At 34.3% G+C, this 21485-nt stretch overlaps 1 protein-coding gene across 1 annotated transcript in view; it reads left to right on the top strand.

The window, feature by feature from the left end:
- The window catches only part of FSTL5 (follistatin like 5), a gene marked incomplete at both ends in the record, with an annotated part of 271920 nt that overhangs the window by 230601 nt on the left and 19834 nt on the right, over positions 1 to 21485 (top strand). The window contains 4 exons of the mRNA XM_080343428.1: positions 1185 to 1303; positions 7542 to 7691; positions 14364 to 14471; positions 16083 to 16207. Coding sequence (XP_080199554.1) covers positions 1185 to 1303; positions 7542 to 7691; positions 14364 to 14471; positions 16083 to 16207 — 502 coding nt within the window. The remainder of the gene's footprint in view (positions 1 to 1184; positions 1304 to 7541; positions 7692 to 14363; positions 14472 to 16082; positions 16208 to 21485) is intronic.

The raw sequence follows: 21485 nt of genomic DNA, 5'->3' as shown, positions 1-21485 counted from the left end.
TGAACATTACTATCTAGATTTTGGAAATAAAGCATTGAAAGTTTAGGCTGAGTTACTATGCACAAATATTATCTGTACATTGGAAAGCCTGCTTTGGAGTTGCGGTAACTGAGAAGGAGGAAGTTTCGGGAGTCTGTTTATCGAGCGTCTTTATCACTTGGGGCTATCAGCTGATTTACTTCCTCATGTTCTGGTAGTACTTATCCTGCTGATAACTATTATATAATTTAGTCAGTGAGACCAGGGAGAAGGGAAAATCTTGTTTTGTCCCCAGCCAGCTTCACATATTTATTTATCACCAAGATACACTATGGATCTCTACACTGTGTTCACTGATAGGAGCAGCCTAACCTCAGTCAGGCTTATCTAAAAATTCTAGCTGTTCTTACAGGATGCACTGTCATTTTCTTCTTAGAATTTTACAAATATGAACTGATCATCCATTCATCAATCAACAACTTGTCTTAATTGGCACTGGCACATGGTGAACTAAAGAGCATGTCCTTTTTAGTGGTCATGAGCGTGACCACAGATATTATGAGACTTCATACTATAGATATGGTTCCCATCTTCTCCAAAAAATATTACATCATGCCTCTCGTTCAGAAACATTTTAGTAGAAGTATTGAATTCTATATTCTATATTGAGTTCTATAAACATCCATGGCCCTTCAAACTTGGAATGAATATCTGCCCAACTCTGGCTTTCCAATAAAATACAATAGAGAATGTTTCCTTTTTCTGACTGAAAGAAATGTCAAGTAAGTGTTTATAGCAAAGATTTAAAACTTATCTTTCAATGTTATACAGAAATTACTTTAACTCTTCCATCCATCAGAAAAAGAAAAATACTTTGAGATATCATATTAATTTGATTTCAAGGTAGATGATTTTACAAGATCACTTTCATTACTACAGCTGTCAAACTGTATATTTCTAAATCTGTTTTCAGAAAGGCACTGTCTTGCCAGGGAAAAAAACTGTGTGAAATTCTGAAAAAGAGTTTTGGTTTAGTTTTATAACGAAAGATCCCGTAGGATTAGCTGCATTAGCACTATACACATAAACAAATTGATCTCATACCAAATATGTGATGAAGTTTTTAGTTCAAGACAAGGATTTTTCTTTTGTCATTGTGTAATTTTATATATTTCAATGTGTTTGTTTTTTTTTTTTTTCCTAAGGTCTGGGAATTGGGAACATGTTTTATGTTTTTTATGAAGACGGCATCAAAGTAATACAACCAGTGGAATGTGAATTTCAGAGACATATTAAACCTAGTGAAAAACTCCTCGGTTTTCAGGCAAGTTTTTTTTTTCATTTATTTGTAGTGGATTCTCAATTATAGCTTTATTTAAATAAGACCTTGCTAGTTTAGTGTTTTCTGCTTGATCAAGTATGTCTTCTCAATTAATAAGCAACTTATAATGGTGGACTCAAAATTTGCTGTACTTTCCTTGATCAAATTCAAACTTTCAGTTTATCTTTTATATTTGATACTCCCTGTTCTTTGGCTGTCTTTATCTTTTCCGAGTCCTTTCCTTTAACAGCTCTCTATACTTTATTTCTGGTTTACTTCTTGTCATTTTTTCTCTCCACCATGCCAATTAAATACCTCTCTCTGAATCATGGATAGATTCTCTCTCTATTAAATATAAGATCTAAAGTTACTATTTTTAATGGTTTCTTTTTCTATACTGGATATTTCTCTATATTAGAACATCATCTATCATGAGGCAAATCCTTGTGCTGATAAATGCTCTCACAGCTCCACTGAAGTAGAAATGATAGATGTTTCTACTCCAACTTAAAATTCATTTAAGTAGTTTCGATAACTTCATTGCTAATAAATCTATAGCTTATTTCACCACATTCTGTGCATTTATGGAGCAGTTTCCATATGTAACTTACATAAAAACGGTAGTGTATTCTCCACTTCCATTTATTCTTTTGTTGGTTTTCCTGCTAATCACATTGCCAGCTGACACGATGCATGTTCTCACAAGAATACTTGATACTAGTGACTACATTAAGACCTGTTCAGTATGATCTAGCACCTTCCAAAATTAATAACTTTTAAACATTACTTGGATTTGAATGAGTGTCCTTGAAATACATAATAACCCATGAGCTGTACGCTTTGTTGTTTTTTTTTTACCCTAATACCTAAAGCACACTGAAATAAGAGCAGAACTTTCTCAATGGAATTTGCCTCTTCAGTTATCATTATTGATGTCAAAGGCTGCTGTACTCAGCAGCAAGATTTATTTTAGTGTGAATAATTATGCTTTGAACAGCTAATCATACCTTGATTTGTGCCGCTTAAGTGAAATTAGGTTGACACAGCCAAAAATAAGCCAAAGAGTGTTTTTATGGCTGTTTAATTCAAAGGCTGATTATTTAAGAAGTCTGTTACATTTTTATTGGTCTAAAGTGCAGCCTAGATTTTAAGTGTAGTTTTATTGAAATGTGGTAATAATCAGGATAGATAAGTCAAACTTGTTTCCTTTCAGACCTAAAGTAGTATACTAATTATGTCCTTTTCCACGACAAAAAGTGGGCTACATGAAAAATTTCATTTTAGAGTAGGTATAGACTTGTCCTTTTTTGGATATTTTTGGTTTGTGGGTATGTGTGATAAATATGTAGCCAAAAATTAAGCTTTGTACATACAAGCCTGTCATTTTGCCCATTAAATTCAACAATATTTTTACTTATTCCCCTGAACATTGAGAACATCTTCACTCACGTGTGGTGGCTAATAAATCTTTATTCCTCCAAGAGAAATCAGAAATATTTGGAAAATATATTAAAAAAAAAAAAAAAAAAAAAAGGAAAAAAGGCAGCTGCTACCTCCTTTGCAGAATATCCTACCTTCCTCAAGCCTCTTTGGAAAATCTATTTTCTCTAAATAAGAATAATGAAATAACCCAGTTCTGTCCCAAAGTCAGATTTTTATCAAGTTCAGCATGTGATTGTTCAGTGGTAAGACTTCATGTCATAAATTGCTCATTAGTAATTCTCTTTGACTCTGTCATATGACAATACTAATCACCGATTATTATACTGTGTGTGTTGAGGTGGCTTTAAATAGACTTTCATATTTATGGCAGCTACTGCTATTGACATCTACATCACTTGTCTCTTAACATATACCTAAAGAAAAATCCTTGCTTAAAACTCCCATTTCTTTACACTTTTGTGAATTAGCTGTTCAAATGATAAGTAAAACCCCAGTAGACCTGTTTCATTGCCAAATATTTGCTGAAGTGTAGGAATATTTCTAAATTCTGCAGTGTGGTTTAGGTACTAGAAATGTTACAGAAAATGTCTGGATATTACACGTGATACTGCAGTATTCCTTCCCAGGTTTCCTATTTGCCTGTCAACAAAATAAATCACTCTTAGCTGAACTCCTGTGAAAAAAAAAAATGAACTCAGATATTTCAGTATTGCATTGTGTTGTGAATGAATGTTGCAGTAGATACACGTGTACATATTTGGGTATGCTAATTTTGCCAAAGGTAAATGCAGTTTCTCAATAACAATATACTTGAGAACCATTATCTAAATATTTAATTACCTCTTATGCAACTGAGTGTCAATACAGCAAAACCCTTTAGTGTGTGTCTAACATGGAAATCAATTAGACTTTCATTGTGTTGAAAGTGAAGCAAAAGATTTAGTGCTTGACTGAACCATCATGGTTCACAGGAAATTGTTAAGAGCTTCCTCCTCTCCTTCCCAGAATATCCCAAATTACTTGAATCTTGTAAATTAATATCAAATATAAGTAGTCTTTTATTAGGCTGATAGTGACAATTCTGGATTCATAGGGACAGACATCCTTGATTTCACAGTAATTAATGTGACCACATGGCAAAGTCTCCACAGGAAATAAACTTGTTAATCCACAGAAATTGCTTGGGTTTACATTCTTACAGCACACTAAGTGTACTAAATGCAAGATTGTTAACTGTTGTTGAAAAAAATGTGGAAAAGGTCCACAGTCTGATTATTACTACAGAATGTCAAACAGTGACTTAATATAGAAGAGGTGATGCATGAATTTGTGTCTTAATGCATGCACTGCTGTAACCTGTTGGCATCACCATACTTTTAGACAGTTATAGCATTGATAAATATTTCCTTTACAATGCTTAGATAGTTTGACTCAAATCTTATTAAAACACTGAGGAACCTTGGATTAAGTCTAAGTTTACAAACAAAGAATTTGCACATATAAATCTACAAGTACATGTTTTTTCTTGAGAATTTCTTGTCCCGGACTCCCTTTCTGTAAGGATTTATATTCCTCCATCTGCTGACTTGGTAGAGGGTGAGTCACTTTTTGATTAAAAAGTTGGGAGGGGAGGGAACAATTAAATAAATTGTTGTTTTATCAGATGTTAGCTTTTATTCTGAGAGAATAAATTAGGAAAAAGTAAATTGCTAACATTTTAATTATAAGGAAAAAAAATGTGGTTTTGTGCTTATATTTTAAAGGAAAAATTATTTTAACTGATTACTCAACCACTGGGGAAATTAATATAGAGACTCAGAATTACTACCTGTACTGTAAAAGAAATCCAAACTGCCTAATCAGATAAACCTTAAATTTTCAAAAGCAAGATTTAAGTTCCATTGATTGAAACAATTTATGGTGCATCCAGTTAAATGTGGGTTTCAATAACTGGAAAAACAACTGCATAAACTGATTTGTGCTGTGGAAAAAAAGACTCTGTGTTGGAGATAAGAATTTTGGTGAATGATTTTCACTGTTCCTTTGGAGAAACACTTCTTTTGCTTTTAATTTTTCAGTTTTGGGGACAAAGTGATAGTTGGCATTGGATTATAGAAATTTATGACCATATAAACAATGTTCTGGAACCAGTAAACTGCATTTGTATATGTAGTTTTATTTTTTACTTAATTTTTTTGCTTAAGATCTGACAAAGTGCAATGCTTCTTATTTGCTGTATTTAAAGTGGACAAGAGGAGCAAGTTTTATTAGTTATATAGATAATCATAATGTCATGTAGTTTCTAATTTAAATATATACGTGTATGTAAACATCTATATGGATATATTAAAAACTATATGTATATTCCTTTTACATTGAAATAATATTTAGAAGTACACTTTAGCCAGCATTTTAGACTCAGATTCAGGAAAACAATGGGAGGCAAGATTACTGTAATCATTTATACTAAGCTACATGATGCCATGTTAGAGGAACTTAGATTCCTTCAGCAGGAGTTGATGTTATTTTTTAATAGTATGTTGAATGAGACCTTGTACAATTCACAGCACCAAAAGCTGGATTAAACTAAGGTGAGTCCCTGAGAGACATGACGGAAAAGAATGAAACAGTATAGAGTTGTTATAAACATTCACAGATGCATTATTTGAAGAAGGTGTTCTCTGAGGAAGAAAGAAGACCAAGTAGAACAGTCTGAGGTAGCTGTTTAGATAAAACATGGAACTAAGACAAAGTGTATTTAGAATAATTATATAAAATAATTTGAGATCTGTGAAAAAACCTTGCAGTTGAAGTGACAATTGCACAGAAGGCAAATGAAAATAGATCATTGATCTGATGAGTGCACATCATATTAGAGACATACTTTTTTATGTTGACACTCCATGTGATAGAAAGCTTTTAGCCACTTTTAAGAATGAAAGCTCTGTTTGTCACCATGCCTATCATTCTTTAAAATACGGATTTTAAACAACTTCTTCTTTCAAAGTGCCTGGCTTTTTAACAGTGCAAAATACATCTTATTCTTTTTACCTATTTCTGAGTTCTGCTGAAGTTCTTGATTATGTGCCATCCCATGGTGCCTGGGTTTAGTAACCTTTCCTTATCAATGTGATTTCTGAAAGACCTTCCCTTTGTAGCGGTTTACAAACCACATAGGAACGAGCAGTGACTTTCAATCTCTTGTAAAGAAACTCCCTCTTTTAGAGCTGGAAATTGATTTATTTCTTATTTCGACATCTAAAGATTGGGTGTATTTTCCCACAGAGGCACAGCAAGCAAAGAATGTCGATGATGATACAGAAAAGTTAGTGTTAAATGCATCAGTTTCTTCTGAAAAAGCATTGCTTAGTACTGGATGTGTTGTTCTGTCATGTTATTTTTCCTTTTAAAAGGAGTCTCATGCTTAAAAACAGAATCACCTCTTGCTGGTCATTCTATACTGAAGTCATCTTCTGCTGACATGTCATTATTTTCACAGCAACCAGTTACGATGTATCAGACAGAGCATTCTAAATTAGGAATAATCAGCAGATAAGTGCTAAAAAGAAATAATAATGATTTGGTGAAATTGCCCCTTGTGATGAAAGAAAAATTAAGAGGGAAATGAAAAATAGGTCAGGAAAAAAAAAAGCTTGACACATGCTGTACTTCTTCAAGCAGAATTTTCCAGGTCCTTGTTTTTCCATAAATTTGATGTCCATTATGGGGAAAAAAAAAAAATTTGTGTTCTTTCATAAAGGGAATTTTCAAATATGGTAACATATTCAACTAATTAACTTTTATTTTAGATAAACACAAGCTTTTACTGGAAGCAAATAGTTACAAGAAGACAGATAGATAGAAATAGATATCTATATGATGAGTGGGAATATATTTATATATAAATATGAATAGTAAGCATGTAAATACAGATAGCTATTTTGAGTGAGAGTGCATAGCAAAAAATACATGCATTATGAAATATGAATTCACTGAAGTCAACAGGAACTTTGCTTTTTTTTCAAATTTGTCCTTTTGTAGGGACGGAAGGGCAGAGGAGGAAGGAGTGATAGTAAGAAACCATTTGATTTGTATTGGGTTTAACAATAGTGAGATAGGCCATGAAAAAGTCTTGTGGCAGAAGCAGCCAAAGTGCTTGACCTTTGAAATAACATATCAGTACCTCTTGTGACCAAAACAGCGGATCTCTCCAGCTGCTGCTGTCTTGCCCCTGTGCCATGTTACATCACATCTCCTCCTCTTTCTCTTCATTTATACATTATCATCTTCCCAATTTGCTATTTGCGTGCCTTCCTGCTGTGTGCTCGGATGTAAGTGTAAGTCATGGCTGTAGCTGTTTTCCTTTGCAAGATCCTGTGATGGTGCAGGTGACGGAGCTGCCAGCTACTGCAAAGTAATGACACATCGTGTGTCTAATTTGTTTTTCTGGTTTTAAGGTCTCCTGGCTCTTGCTCACTTTATTTCTTCTTGTATTGCTGTTTCAAATTGATTTCTTTCTCATGACAACAGTGGCAACTGCCTGATTTTCTGGAAAACATCCAAATAAGCTGGTGTATGGCTTGCACTGAAGTGTTTGTGAGTTGTGTGGTGCTTAAAACATGCAGTTTGACTAATATTAGTGTATGTCCCAATGTCACCTGTCCTTTTTCCTTCCCTACACATTCTGAGATCTTATTTTACAGTTAAAAAAAAAGAAGAAAAATAGTATAATTTGTCTTTTTGTTTTGTTGTTGACTGTTTTGTTTCTTACACTTTCCCTGTTTCTGTTGAATGACAGGATGAAGTTTGTCCCAAAGCAAATGGAGAGGCTGTTCAGCGGTGTGTATGGGCAACTGCTGTGAATGTAAAAGACAAGTTCATTTATGTAACTCAGCCCACACTTGACAGAGTTCTTATTGTTGATGTACAGTCTCAGAAAGTTGTACAGGTATTTCTTTCTAATTTTTAAGTTAATACCTAATTTGATCACAAGAATTTAAGGTTTTCCTTTGTATTTAAAATCTGCAGTTAGCTTGAGAATGAACATAATATCTAGAAAACAATTCATCTGCTTTCCACATTTAGCAAAAGTTTATAGTTAGTGACTGCTCTTGTCAATGGGCAATTGGGAGGGAGACAATGAATGTAAAAATACCTCTTATAAATATTAATCACGTTGTTGAAGAAACAAGTTCTTTGGGAAATTTCTGGCTTGAGGTACTTTCCACTTAAAAATGAAGATTCATTAAAATAAAGTCTTATCACAGGAATGTGTCTATCAGTTTTGGCAGGAAAGGTCAGGGAGTTAAGTTTGGCTACAGAAGGTGGAGTTATTCAATAAGCTTTTAGACAGAGAAATTCCTGGAATTGTGGAAGACCCAACATCACCCTTAGCCAAAATTGAAGACAATGAAGTTGAACTTCTCTATTACTCTCTACTGTGTAGACAGTGAAATTACAGAACCATAGAATATCCTGAGTTGGAAGACACCCACAAAGATAATTGAGACCAACTCCTGTCCCTCCATATGACAACCCCACACCATGTCTGAGGGTATTGTCCAATCTCTTTTTGAATATTGTCAGCTTTGGGGCCATGACTGCCCCCCTGGGGAGCCTGTTCCCTCTGGGTGAAAAACCTTTTACTAATGTCCAACCTAAACCTCCCCTGGCACATCTTCCTGCTGTTCCCTTGGGTTCTGTCATTGGTCTCTAGAGAGAAGAGTTCAGTGCCTGCCCCTCATCGTCCCCTTGTGAGGAAGCTGTAGCTGCCATGAGATCTCCCCTCAGTCTCCTCTTCTCCAGGCTGAACAAGTGACTTTAGCTGCTCCTCTGAGCACTATCAGTTTCTCAGTCTCAGGGATACTGGAGATACTCAGCTTAGTCAAAATAATTCATTGGGTGAAAGAGAAAAATAGATACTATGGTACAGGCGTTAATGCACTCATAAAATTTGTGGAAGATAGGGCAATGCTATACTGAATATTAGGCTTTTGGAGCAGTACAGTTCCTCAGGGGAGCCTGAGAGAGTCTCAGTGTAATCCAAATGGTCAGTAGTTTGCCTGGAATGGAGGAAAAATTTCATGTATAGTTACCACCACTCAAATCAAATACTATAACCTCTGTACTCTTGTCTGTTTTCTCCCTTCTTTTTTCCTTATGTATCCAGTGGCATCAATATTATCATTGTACTATGTGGTGAAATGAGGGATTTACAAAAGGACAAATTTTATTTTGTGGAATTTTTAAAGACATGTGAAAATGCCTTTAGAAAATAATAGCCATAAACTCATTAAATCCTAAGTATATATTTTCTGAATATGAAGAGAATATTTAAAGTCTTAAAGTGATTGTGTTAACAAAACATATGGAAAAGGCAAAATCATAATTGGCTTGTGCTTAGTATTTCCACCATATCACACAGTTTTTCTCATTTTAATCAGACACATACAATAGAATATATTTCATTATATAGTCTTTAGTCTTTCGGGATGATGTCATTTGATCAGAGAGATTAACTCTATTTCACTTCCAGTGGAAAAAAGAAGTAAACCAATTGTAGTTGGGGACTGTCAACAGTCTTGTCAGGGGCTTGTTTTTTGGTTGGGTTTGTGTATTTTATTTTTTTTTAGTCCTATAATTATCATGTAAAATCTTGACATTTACTTTAAAAGTAAGGATCTTCTTTTTCTGAAATCAAATTATGTCCTGGGCAAAGAGCTCTGAAGCTGGTTAATAACTTGTTAACAATCCTGCTCTGATTCTCCAAAGAAAGGGCACTTGTATGTGAAGCTGATAAAGAGGTTTTTGACACCACACTGAGAGTTCTCATTGAAATTTTAATCATACAAACATGCCTAACGTCTACAGGGTTACTTATAGTATCATCACATTCATAGAAAACAGATGTTCTCTAGCTAAATAAAATATGGATTTTTAAAATTAGAAATCTAATCTAAATTGTTAATAAAAATACTTGAATAGAGATTTTTCCATGCCTTTTGCTTTTTTCACCGACAAATGAATTAAAATCTTTAACATGTAGATTATATATAATATATTAGATTCCAGGGGGAACTTATTGCAATCTTATACGAAAGATGGAAACAGATTTTTTTAATAAGTCCTGTCTGTAGTGATAGGACAAGAGGTAATGGTTTTAAACTTAAAGAGGGGAGATGCAGACTATATATAAGAAATTTGTTATGATTAGAATAGTGAAACACTGAAATAGATTGCCCAGAGGTGGTAGAGGCTTCATCCCTGGAAACATTCAAGACCGGACTGGATGGCTGTCTGAGCAACCTGATCTAGTTGCAGATGTCCCTGCTCATTGCAGCTGTGTTGGTCTAGATGCCCTTTGGAGATCCCTTCCAACCCAAACTATTCCATGATTCTATGATATTAATATCTGTATATTACATGTATTAATGTAAAATTTAAAAATACATAGAAAAATGCAATTTTAAAATTACGTTAACTTGACCGTTAATGTAATGAACTTGACAGTTAAAATTTCAATAATTGTACATTCTTTAAGCTGTTCATCTGCATTTTCTGCCATCTATGTTCTGTATCAGCTGGCTCAGTAAACATAGCTTCCTCAAAATCTGACCTATCCAAATGGTCACAGGGTCTGATAAAATGTTGTATTCAAAAAGTTAATAATAAAAAGTTTGTATTTTTTGTTCTTTTACTTTTTTTAATGTAAATTGAATTACCAAAGCAGAGATGAACTGAATGGATAATGAATTTTTGTCTTCTGAAGAGAAGGCTTTTTTTTACAGCCAATTCAATATATCCTTCAGGAAGAGAGACTGAAAAAATCCACAGTCCTACTGCAATCCACAGACTTGAAGGATTAGAATCTCTGGAAAAGGTTTCCCTGGTCTCTGGCTCATATTCATGTGTCATCTTGCTTTCCTGTGGATGATGGATGAAACACCAATTGCATTTTCTAGCTTTTTTACTTCAGTGGCAAGAACATATTATGCCTTTTGAGCTCACTGAAAAATAGTAAAGAAGTTGGAGGTTCTTTTAAACTTGGGTTTTATGGAATAGTTTAATTGGTAGACTTTTCTAATTTTCCTTCAGATACATTAGTTATTATTTTACTAAGTACTTTACCATTAACTGGATGTTCAGAGATACTTACCACAATGGTGTATGTTAATTAAAAAGTAAAATTCAATAAATTGCCCACTAATTAAAAGTATACTCCTCCCCCAGAAATATGTAAAGTGATTCTCCAGTTTTTGGATGGAGTTAGATAGGTTGCTATTCTATCACATAAGTATTCAAATTTCTGTAATGAGTTGAAAAACAGGCATACAGGATGCCTAGGTGTTACATAGAGCTTTGTGCTTTAAGCCTGTGCTTCTTAGCAAATATGCTGAGCTGAAACTGGATACTCCACAAGCCTTCATGCTAGCTAGTCCAGGGAAAAAATCATTTCATGTTCAAATAAATTTCATTTGAGCAATAGAATAGAATAGCATTGCTTTTCCATTACTTCAGTAATATCCAGATCATGAACTTAGGGAAGTATAGAATGAAATTTATTCCATCTGTAGAAACATTTTGCAGGAATGAAAGTCTCAGTTTCGATGGCTCTAGGATGTTTAGATATTAATGATAAATTATCTTTCCGTTTCACAGTACTTAACACAGACATTTGGTAAGACAATATGACTAAGGTATAACAGACAAACAGTCAATTAAAGAAAGTGTGTTACTGTCCTGTTCGGGTACCTGAGCAGAATTTCTGCTTTTTGTCACTGACTTGAAAATTATTTCCTGGGTACACTTAGCCAAATACATGGGGAAAGTGTTTTGGGATTTCCTCTGTATCCAGCTTAACCATGCTGATATTCAAAATCGACTTAAAGGCAAGTAAAAGTAGTTGCAAACAAAATAAATAAATCATGGAAGCACAAAACCTATATAATCTTTTTAATATAGTAGAAGACTATAAAAAATAAAACCACTACTGATTCACAGATGGCTTTTAGAATTGAAGTAAGGCTAATTTGGAACAAGAGAAACTTTGTTCAGCATTTCTTATAACAAGCATGGCTTTGTCTTCTTTATTCTTTAACAATAAGCATTTATTTTTTGTTTTGGTTTTCACAAGCAGCAAGAATTTTTCTAACCATTAAATGTTGCTCTACTCACCTCATGCACATACTCAAACACTCATACAGGAAGCAAGAAAGGGAGTTTAGTTTCTGTCAGATCAGTTTATTTTCATTATTTACTGTACTGCCTAGCAGAGAAAAAATAAATCAAAATGTAATTGATTTTTGGAAAACAGATGCTAAGCTGTTCATAAAGAAGAGCATTTTGCTTACTAGACTGCCTTTTCTCTAAGTGTCATGTTAATACCGAGGACATTATTTACATTTTAACTATTTCTGCTCTATATCTTAAAGAAGAAACCTTTGCTCTGTAAAACCAAGTTCTCAAAAATGCATACTCTGGTGAAACAAATGTTGAGAAGACTTCATATTTTGAAAGTGAGCAGCACTCTAATAAAAATCCTGTTAAAGTACAGAAGAACTAAATACAACTGAAAACATACTCGAACAGGCTATGAGTTCTGTAACTATGCTGTTTTCTGTGTAAAATAATGTTGACTTGATTTTGCTTATTATGGTGTTTTTTCTGAAGTACTACATTTATTCCTTTCTACTATGAAAGTTAATGTAAAATATGTGTATACAGGTGCACATATGTAGCAACTAGGTGTGCAGATTATTTTTTTCTATGACAAATATTTATCAAAATAAGTAGAATAAGATTCTAGAGCGGGCTAAATTGAAATGTATTGGAAACATGGATGGTGTGTCCTTACAGAGGTATATGTAGACTTTTTGATTTAGCCAGGTAATTCTCATTATAAAGTTAATAGAAGTATTTGCTTTCATTTGTAAATTTCTGAAAGGAAGCACTGTCACCTGCAACTGTCCAGTATTGTTTGGCAGCACATCCTTAACTGGGATGGCCTAGAGTAGCAGTGTCAAACTCATTTCACTGGGGGCCACATCAGCCTCACAGTTGCCTTCAGAGTGCCAAATGTAATTTTAAGACTGTAAAAAAGTAACTACTTCTACGTTTATAGAGTCCTAAAATTACATTCGGCCCTCGGCAGGTAACCGTGAGTCTGATGTGGCCTCCGGTGAAAATGAGTTTCACATCCCTGGCCTAGAGGAATGCTGATGTAAACAGAGTCCACACTGTACTGCTGGCTGGTCAGCCTGGCTAGCTAGAAGCATCTGTGAAAGTCTCCTTCCGAGATTCTCAGCTCCTTTCTGCAGCTGGTTCCTCTCTTGGGAGCTGCATTTACTTGGGCTGGAGTCTGTGAGCTATTCTTTCTTCTCCTCCTGGCAGTGTCACAGTCCAGATCCTGAGCGGAATGCACAGGGGTCAGACCTTTTGCCTGGGGAAGCCAAAAGGGAATTTGACACACCTGAATAAATTAGCTATACAACAGCCCAAGAATTATTTTAGACAGCTTGTGTTCTAGCCTGCAGCAGAAAAATGTCATCAAACACAAATGACCTTTTTCAAGGGATGTCTTTCTGATTTTAAATGAGTTGGGAAGCAACATGGCTTCATTTTCCATTTTCAAAAAGAAAAACAAATTCTGCCTAGATTAAGCTGTGGCTTGCAACACCTCAGGAGTACAGTTAAGTATCATCAGTAGTCCCAGCCAGCCATTAGTGCATTATCTTGAGGATCTACATCATTAGTTTAAATTAGGTTCACTTAATTAGCCAGCTGGTACTCTCCTTGACAAACTGATAAACAAGCTATGCTTTACAGTTCCATAATGGTGAGACTAAAAAACAATTTCCACTTAGTTTTTCTGCTTTAATGATGAAAATTGAAAAGTAATCCCTCCAGTTGTTTGCCTCTTGCAGAATGTCTCTTAATCAGCTATGTTGTCCTCCCATTTCATACCTTTGAAGTCCTCAGTTCTCATAACAAAGGAAGTGTAGACCTCAGCTGTCTCAAGATGCAGTCCTCAAGGCTGTAGGGAAAACACTTGGCTTCTGATCACAAGTCTACCACAAGTAGCAACTGTAATTGGAAAACTTGAGAAAAAAGTCCTTCCAACTTCAACAGAATATACCCAGTTTAGCAGAGATAGGAAGCTTCGGGTGTAGCAACATCGTGTTGGTTTTATGCAGTACTGTGTAGTAACACCTTGCGTTGATTTAAGTATGTGGCTTGAGAATACACTTCCCTTTTTAGGCATTTTCCAGTAATTGGTGTAATTTTTGAACTGATATGTATAAAGTGAGAGTGATGGTAGGGAAAGAAGATAATACTTTTTTACTTGTTTTAAAATCTTCGCGTTCAGCTTCTTAATAGGTTCAGTATAATGTCATTCTGATGCTAAATGTTAGAGCACATGAAGAATACAACCCAATTTTTTAGGAGTTCAATAACTTTGAATTAATCAGAGGGCTGTTTCTACAATCGGCAACAAAAATTTTAAATACAATCTGAAAACATCAGGAAATGCATGTTCAGTCATCATTTGAAGTCAAGCATATTTATTTTTCTTTTGAAAATGTGACAGAAACTAAAGATTTCTAATTTTATTGTGCTTCAGACAGTAAGTACAGATCCTGTTCCAGTGAAACTACACTACGATAAATCACATGATCAAGTCTGGGTGCTAAGCTGGGGAAACATGGAAAAGAATTCACCAACTTTGCAGGTGAGATGGTCAGAATGATTATATGCAAGGAAATCTAGAGTTGTGTAATGGCAATGTTTTGTCTATTTTCTGGAAAGCACAATTATCATGACCCCAGAAAGGGCAGTAAAGTGGTTTCAGGTAACCAGAAAACAATTCGGACAGCTGACTTGACTACAAAAAGTTAAGAGATTATTTTTGACACCCTTTCGCAGCAGTGACAATTCTGAATTGGTAGAAGGATAAGAAATACAGCTGAAAGCAGCATCCTGTTTTGTAACGGCCAGTCTCTTTAGAGCAAACTGTTGTTGTTTATGATGTTTTTGTCCCTAATTAGAGGACCAACTGGATTTTTTGCATATTTCTGTTTCACTAAAATCATATTGACGTTCTTCAGGTAACAAGCTACATCTTTATGTATTGCATTGGTCAGATGTAAAATATTAAAAATCTTTACTTTTCCCATGCCTATGGAAGTGGCAAGCCTAGGGACAGTCACTGAAGAAACATTTCAAGAAGCTGTACTTGCATTCCTACTTTTTCACTACTTTCTGTTCCTTACTTAAAGAAATCCCTTGCGAATATGGTGATCGTCTTTATGTCATGATTTCAAAATTACTTTTTATTTCAAGTTATTTTCCTTTTCTTTAGAAATTAATGAAATCCTTATATATATATATTTATTTTTTTTTAAGTATGTATAAGGTAAAAAATAAGAGAAGCTCAAACACAGGGCTGAAGCAGAAAAATTAGTAACATTTGAAAAGACTTTTTTAGCACCTACAGACTGTTAGTAACTATGAGTATGCAAGATGATTTGTGGGAGTTTAGCTGTCACTCCTCCCCAGAAAATGACTGATAATTGAGTCAGTCTTATCACCTTTTAAATCAACTGATCATCTTCATTCTCATTTTTTCTTATAGTATAGATAATCGTTTATTTTCTTTTTTTCAATCCACTCTAAAGTGCACAGATGTGAATATCATAGTACCTGCTACATGGAATTTTCTTTTATTCACCCATAAACATGTACTTCAGAGAAGGTCCAGGATTTGGGGATTTGAGGAAAATTGGTGTGTAACAACTTAAGGAATGTGTAAACTCAAATCAGTTTGCTATTCTGAAATGTGTCTGTGCTTTGTTAAATTATCTCATGACTGACAAGAACTGGGAATAAACGTAACTATAGCTTCCTGTGGATCAGCTGATAAAATCTTAACTTTTCACTCTGGCTGAAGTGCTTGAGAAATTTAACCTCATTCTATGATTTGTGTAAACAAACAAACAAACAACCCCAAAACTTAAAAACAACAACAAAAAAATAAACAAAAAACTTGATTTGCACTGAGAGCTGCTAGAAGCTTTAGTAAGGTAAATGAACAAATATAGACAATGGTGGGGGAAAAGGCAGGGTGGGGAAGTAAATATGAAGATTAAGAGGTCAGGTTTGTGACAATTGTCTGAAATCTGTAATGCTGATCAGCTTTATTCACTGTCATTTGTGTTCTTTTTCTTGGTAACTGAAGGATAATACAAGAGATGGAATACAGAGGCAGTACTGTATTATTTGGGTAGAGAATAAATTTTGAAACAGTATTTTTTTGAGTGTATAATGGTGTTATTTTATGTAGGTGATAACACAAGCCAGTGGGAGTGTTTCTCATCACACAATCCATACTCAGCCAGTGGGAAAGCAATTTGACAGAGTGGATGACTTCTTCATTCCAACTACAACCCTCATCATTACCCATATTAGGTAAGTTTTAGCTGAATTAAAATTAACTCCAATTGAATTATTACATTGTCTCCAAAGAAAATATAATTTAAAAACCTTGAAAATCTGAGACCATACAACCTTCTTCAGTATTGCTTTGGAACACACTTCTTCATAAGCAAACTAAATGTGAGTTTGAGTTTTATTGAAAACAAGGTAGATATCGGAATTTTTTATTATTAGAGTTTTTCTTCCTCATCTCACCAAATGTTCAAAAGTTCCACTGCTCTACATGCTAAAATTGAGATGTAATATCATCTGGGGTTTTCTTGAGGAATTTATAACTGTAATATTAAGATAATTCCTAACTTAGTATCATAAATCTTAATTTGTAAATAATAGCAGTTGCTATATATAGTATTTGCCATGTTGTATTAGATGTATTTTTTATTGGAGTTATTCTCTTGATTAACAGACCAGAAAAAAGCACTTTTGGAGTTTTAACAGGAATTGCGATATGACATAACTCTTTATGAACTAGCTTCTCCTTCTTATTCAGTTCTTTCTACCATTTTTTTCACCAGGCTCTCTGCTTTTAAAACAAACCCTGACAGACTATATGACATGAACTCCGTTTAGACACGTGAATAAAATTGGTCATGTTTCATGGGTGCTGAATATATGGTGTTAAAAGGGTTCATATTGTAATCCATGCCAGGAAACACTGTAAATTCTTGGGACCTTAGTTTTTTCTCTCAGTGAACATAGGATTGTCTTTGCGTGTGTTCAAAGAACAGGCAAATTATGGCTGTGATAGAAATACTCTAAGTATGGAAGAATGGGACAAAGTGACCGATTGGATTTTAAAGGATGTGGCACATAGAAAGAGAGTGTGAGAAAAAGAGGGCAACTCTTAAAAGAGGAGTAAAGCAGAAATCTTTACAAGATTTCCCCAAGGCCTCTTAAATTAAAATCTCTTTCTTCCTCAAAATACATTAGTAGAAATGTGAAATATCATTTTCTTCATTTTCTTTTCGTATTTTCTGTAACATTTGTACCTGTAGGGACTGAAAGACTCTGCAGTTTAGGACTTGTGCGTCTGAGTATTGCATTACTATGTATTAGCGTTTCTTATGTGTAAGACTGTTAGGTTCTTTGCAAGGTGACACAGACCTATTTCAGCTCAAAAGTTCAAAACACCTCTGCAAATAATTAACTCAGTTGTTTATTCTCCTTTTCTAAATTCAAGTTTCCATAGAAATGCTTTCATTATGATGATCTTAAATGTCCTACAATTATGAAACATCATAATTCACTTTTAGCTAAAATCTCAAGTCACATTTATAAATATGCATCTCTGTTAAAAAAAAGAGATAATTTCTGATTGTAGTGAGTGTTAGTCTTTTAAACCTGAAAACATGCAATTTAGGATGATTTTACAATTTATTCTAGAATTTACTCTCTATGTGCCTGTTATGTATCTGGTCTTCTTTATCAAAAAACATTTGGCTTCTCTAAAAGAAATTGTTGATGAAAGATAATTTTTTAAAAATTTCTACAAAGCTCTTAACTAACAAGTAAATTAGCAATCAGCCATATGCAATTTAAAAAGGAATGTGTAAATTAATATAGCTGAATAGTAAATTGACTCTAAGTACCATTACTGCCACATTTCTTGAATCGAGTAGATAAATGCACATTGTGTCCCTGAAGTAATGTGCAGTCCCAATGCTCAGCCTTAGAAAAGCATTAAATAATTCCACAATGTTTGGAACAAATTTGCCTTGAGAGAGCAAAAGTTACTGTTTCATAAACTATCAAGTACTAGAGGTTCTACCCCAACAGAATTGACATTTGGATACATTAATTTACGTGTAAATAAGAAAAGAAAAAGATGAATAAGGATAAACATTGTACAAGGAGGGGATCCAGGATTGGGAAGAGAAAAATAGGTGCAGTCCAAAGCTAGTGAGGAACATACCTAACTCAAACAATTTTAAGTTGATATTTTGGCTAAATAGGTCAAGTAGGTGCTTTCTGCTTTGCAGGGTGAGTCACAGCTATCTTCAGCCGATGAGTCATTTCACCTGTCCTATGTGCAACTTAGGAAAAAAGAGAATTAAAGAATAAAAGAAAATGCACACACATAAAAAAGGAATATGAAATCCAATTGAACAGTGAAAGAATAAAATTGGACAAGTGACTGCAGAGATAAAATAAACATATACATCAATTGAGGCTTAGTATAATTATCTTGTGACTTTTTTTTCTTGTTTTTATATTCACATGCCAAAAGAAAATTTCTGAAGTCTGACAAAATCCCTGCAGTAATCTTTCCAATGCTAAACCTGTAGATTCTGGGATTTTATCAAACAAAATGAGTTCAGCAGCAATTATTTGTTTTTACCTGCTCATGAGCTTACTTGAAACGCAAAGAATCTTATTTTAGTTTTCTGAAATGCTATTGAATTCTGAGTGCCTTTTCTAGAAAAGAAAAAAAACCACACACACTAGGTAGACAAATACTGTATTTTTAATTTTTATGTATTATTTCAATTCAATTTCAATTATTTCAATCACAATTATGTGAAGTTAGTCATTAAAGAATTTGCTTTATATAAAATGTCTGTCCTTCAAGTACTTCGGTTTTTTTTGTTTAAGTAAAAATGAACTATGTGAGCAGTGTGTTAGGAAAGGTTTTAATTTAACTGTATTAAGCAAATAGCAAAAATCTGGTGAGCAGATAATTTAGGACAAGCTTCCACCAGATCAGACATTTGAATAGGTAATAAAATTTTAGTCTGAGGTAAACAGTAACTGATGCCAAGAAAAAAAAAAAACAAAAACCAAACACAACTTTTCCCAGACTTTGCCTACTGAGGCGATGTTTGGTTGTACACACAGGGCATCAGGAATCAGGGCAAATAACTTTTTGGTTTGAAGACCAGCCAGGATAACATTCATGCTCTGTACAACCATGATGAACCTTCAAAGCAGCAGATAAGCAAACAAAGTAGACATGAGCCAGAATAAGTGGAGAAAGAATAGACTAATTCTGTTATTTTTAAACCCTCTTTTATAATTGGTGAATAGTTGATGTGTGTACAGAAGAGGACAAGAAAAGAAGATTTGTCGTTTTTGTGTGAGAAATGTGACAGGTGTGCAGTACCATCAGCTAGTTCTGGGGATGTGGTAAGGTGTCTTCCTCTTTTATGTTCCAGAAAAACTCCTTCCTTCCACTGCTGAGATGAAGGAGAAGTAGTTTGGTGCAGCTAAACACCACTAGAAACCAAGGAATATTTCAGTTGTAATGTTGGTGTAACTGCTAACCATTTAGAAATATATCTCTTAGGAAAAAAATTTTTAAAAGACAATATATTAATATATTAGTTTTAGTAAAAGTCCACTAATTCTCTCCTAATAATTTGTACAGCACTCCAATGATGTTTCCAGATAGCAAATCCCTATTTGTACATAGAGGCCCTCAGCTGCAGGAAGATCAGATTGGCACCCCATGATAAAACTCTAAAAATGTATGTGATGTAATTCTAGAATTTCTATGTCTTTTTGAGACAAGACTAGTTCACCTGCTGACTCTAGGGGAGGGATGGTCTCATGCCTTTAAGCATTCCTTCATGATTGAAATAAAATTCCTTCTTTTTCTCACAAAACTTGTAAGACGGAAGCTTAGAGCTCAGAGAAAGTCAGTTTTCTGTGGCTTTTCATGAGTTTTCTGTGCCAGCTCGTTGTAGTGCAATGCACAGAAATTCTTAGTAATGAAAAAGAAGCTGTGACACAAAACACTAATAATTATCAAAGGAAGAACACTTAGAGAAGTTTGCCCAGGCTTGCTGTTCAAAGTCAGAAGAATGCAAAGGGAAGAAATTATATGTTCATCTTGCATATCTTGAAAAAAGCCTGTCCTGCCTTCATCACGGGCTTTGTTTTACCTCTGACATGTGCACTTGCTGCCAATATCTGTTGAATTATACCAAGAGAATGAATGAAGGTAAAGCATTGTTGTCATTCACACCGTCATGCCCATGTTTTCAGTGCACACAACTTGAAAAACAAAATTTCCCTCTCCCTCCAGTTGTGTTGAAAAGTTAGCAGACACCAGGGCCACAAAAGTAGAAAGTATAAGATCTATTCATCTGTAATAAATGCTACAAATCCCAAGGTTGTTTTTTCAGTTGCTACTCAGGCAAATGTATACAAAGCCTATTAATTTTGTAGATGCACCTTTTAGGAACTGTGTATATATATTTTCAACATTTGGCCTTATATATTTCCTGAGAAGAAAATTTTATTCAGTGAACTATTTTTTGTGCAAAAGCAGTTCAGAGCAAGCAATGATCTTCTCCTTAATTATCTGCTAAATACCGTTCTTTATCATAAAATAGACGTTTGCAATTAGTATATGTGATAGCTGCAAAAAGATGACTTGTACAATACTCATGAAAATACATTCTTGGAAGCCTAAGGAGCAAAAGGGCAGATTATTTCAGCTCCACTGTTCGTAAATTGAAGTGAACAAAAGATAATTGGAATAAATTAAGGTCTATCATTACACTGCTGTAAAATGTTTCAAAAGCAATATTAAATGAACTCACTGTAATGGAGTAACTCTAACTTCTTGGATGTTTTAATTTTTTAGCAAGAACTTTAAATGTCGTATAGTTACCTGACCTAACAAGTGGAAGAATGAGCAATCAACTTGCTAGTGAGATGGCTCAGGATCTGAATACTGTTAAAATATTCTCAGTTTGAGGTTTTTTAATCTTTTCTATTTCTCTGTTGTGCATGGTAATAGGGGAAGCAGTCTTTCTAAAATCACACTTATTCATTTGCAGGAAACAGTCCAAAATCTAAGATTTTCTTTGAGGTAATTAAAATGTGCTGCCAATGCATTCCTGTGAACCTTCTTAAATAAAACCCATGTGGAGTGGTGATTCAGTAAATTCACACTTCATTCCAGAGTTTAAGCCCCTACAGAGAGGTGTGAAGTAGCTGAAGGACTGTGAGAGCATTTTCAGTATTTCTGTGCAAATAAGCAAACAGAAAATATTATTTTGCTTCCAAATTCCTACATAATCAGAAAGAACTTTCTGTTCAGTGGTTTGCAAATCAAACAATGGGAGTGTCAAATGATGAGTCAACTGTAGACAAAGCATCAACAGAAAAGGTAGAATTAATTTTGAGGTTGAATTTTTCATGTAAACAATATTATCTATCTCAAACGTAAGGGGTAATTTAATATTTTACAAATTTAATTGACAAGGCACATTAAGGAAGTGGAATGTATGAAACACTTCTTAGT

Source organism: Nesoenas mayeri (genome assembly GCF_963082525.1).
Source record: "Nesoenas mayeri genome assembly, chromosome: 4".
NCBI classification, from domain to species: domain Eukaryota; kingdom Metazoa; phylum Chordata; class Aves; order Columbiformes; family Columbidae; genus Nesoenas; species Nesoenas mayeri.
The sequence above is the reverse complement of the archived record's forward strand: the minus strand, read 5'-3'. Positions and strand labels throughout refer to the sequence as shown.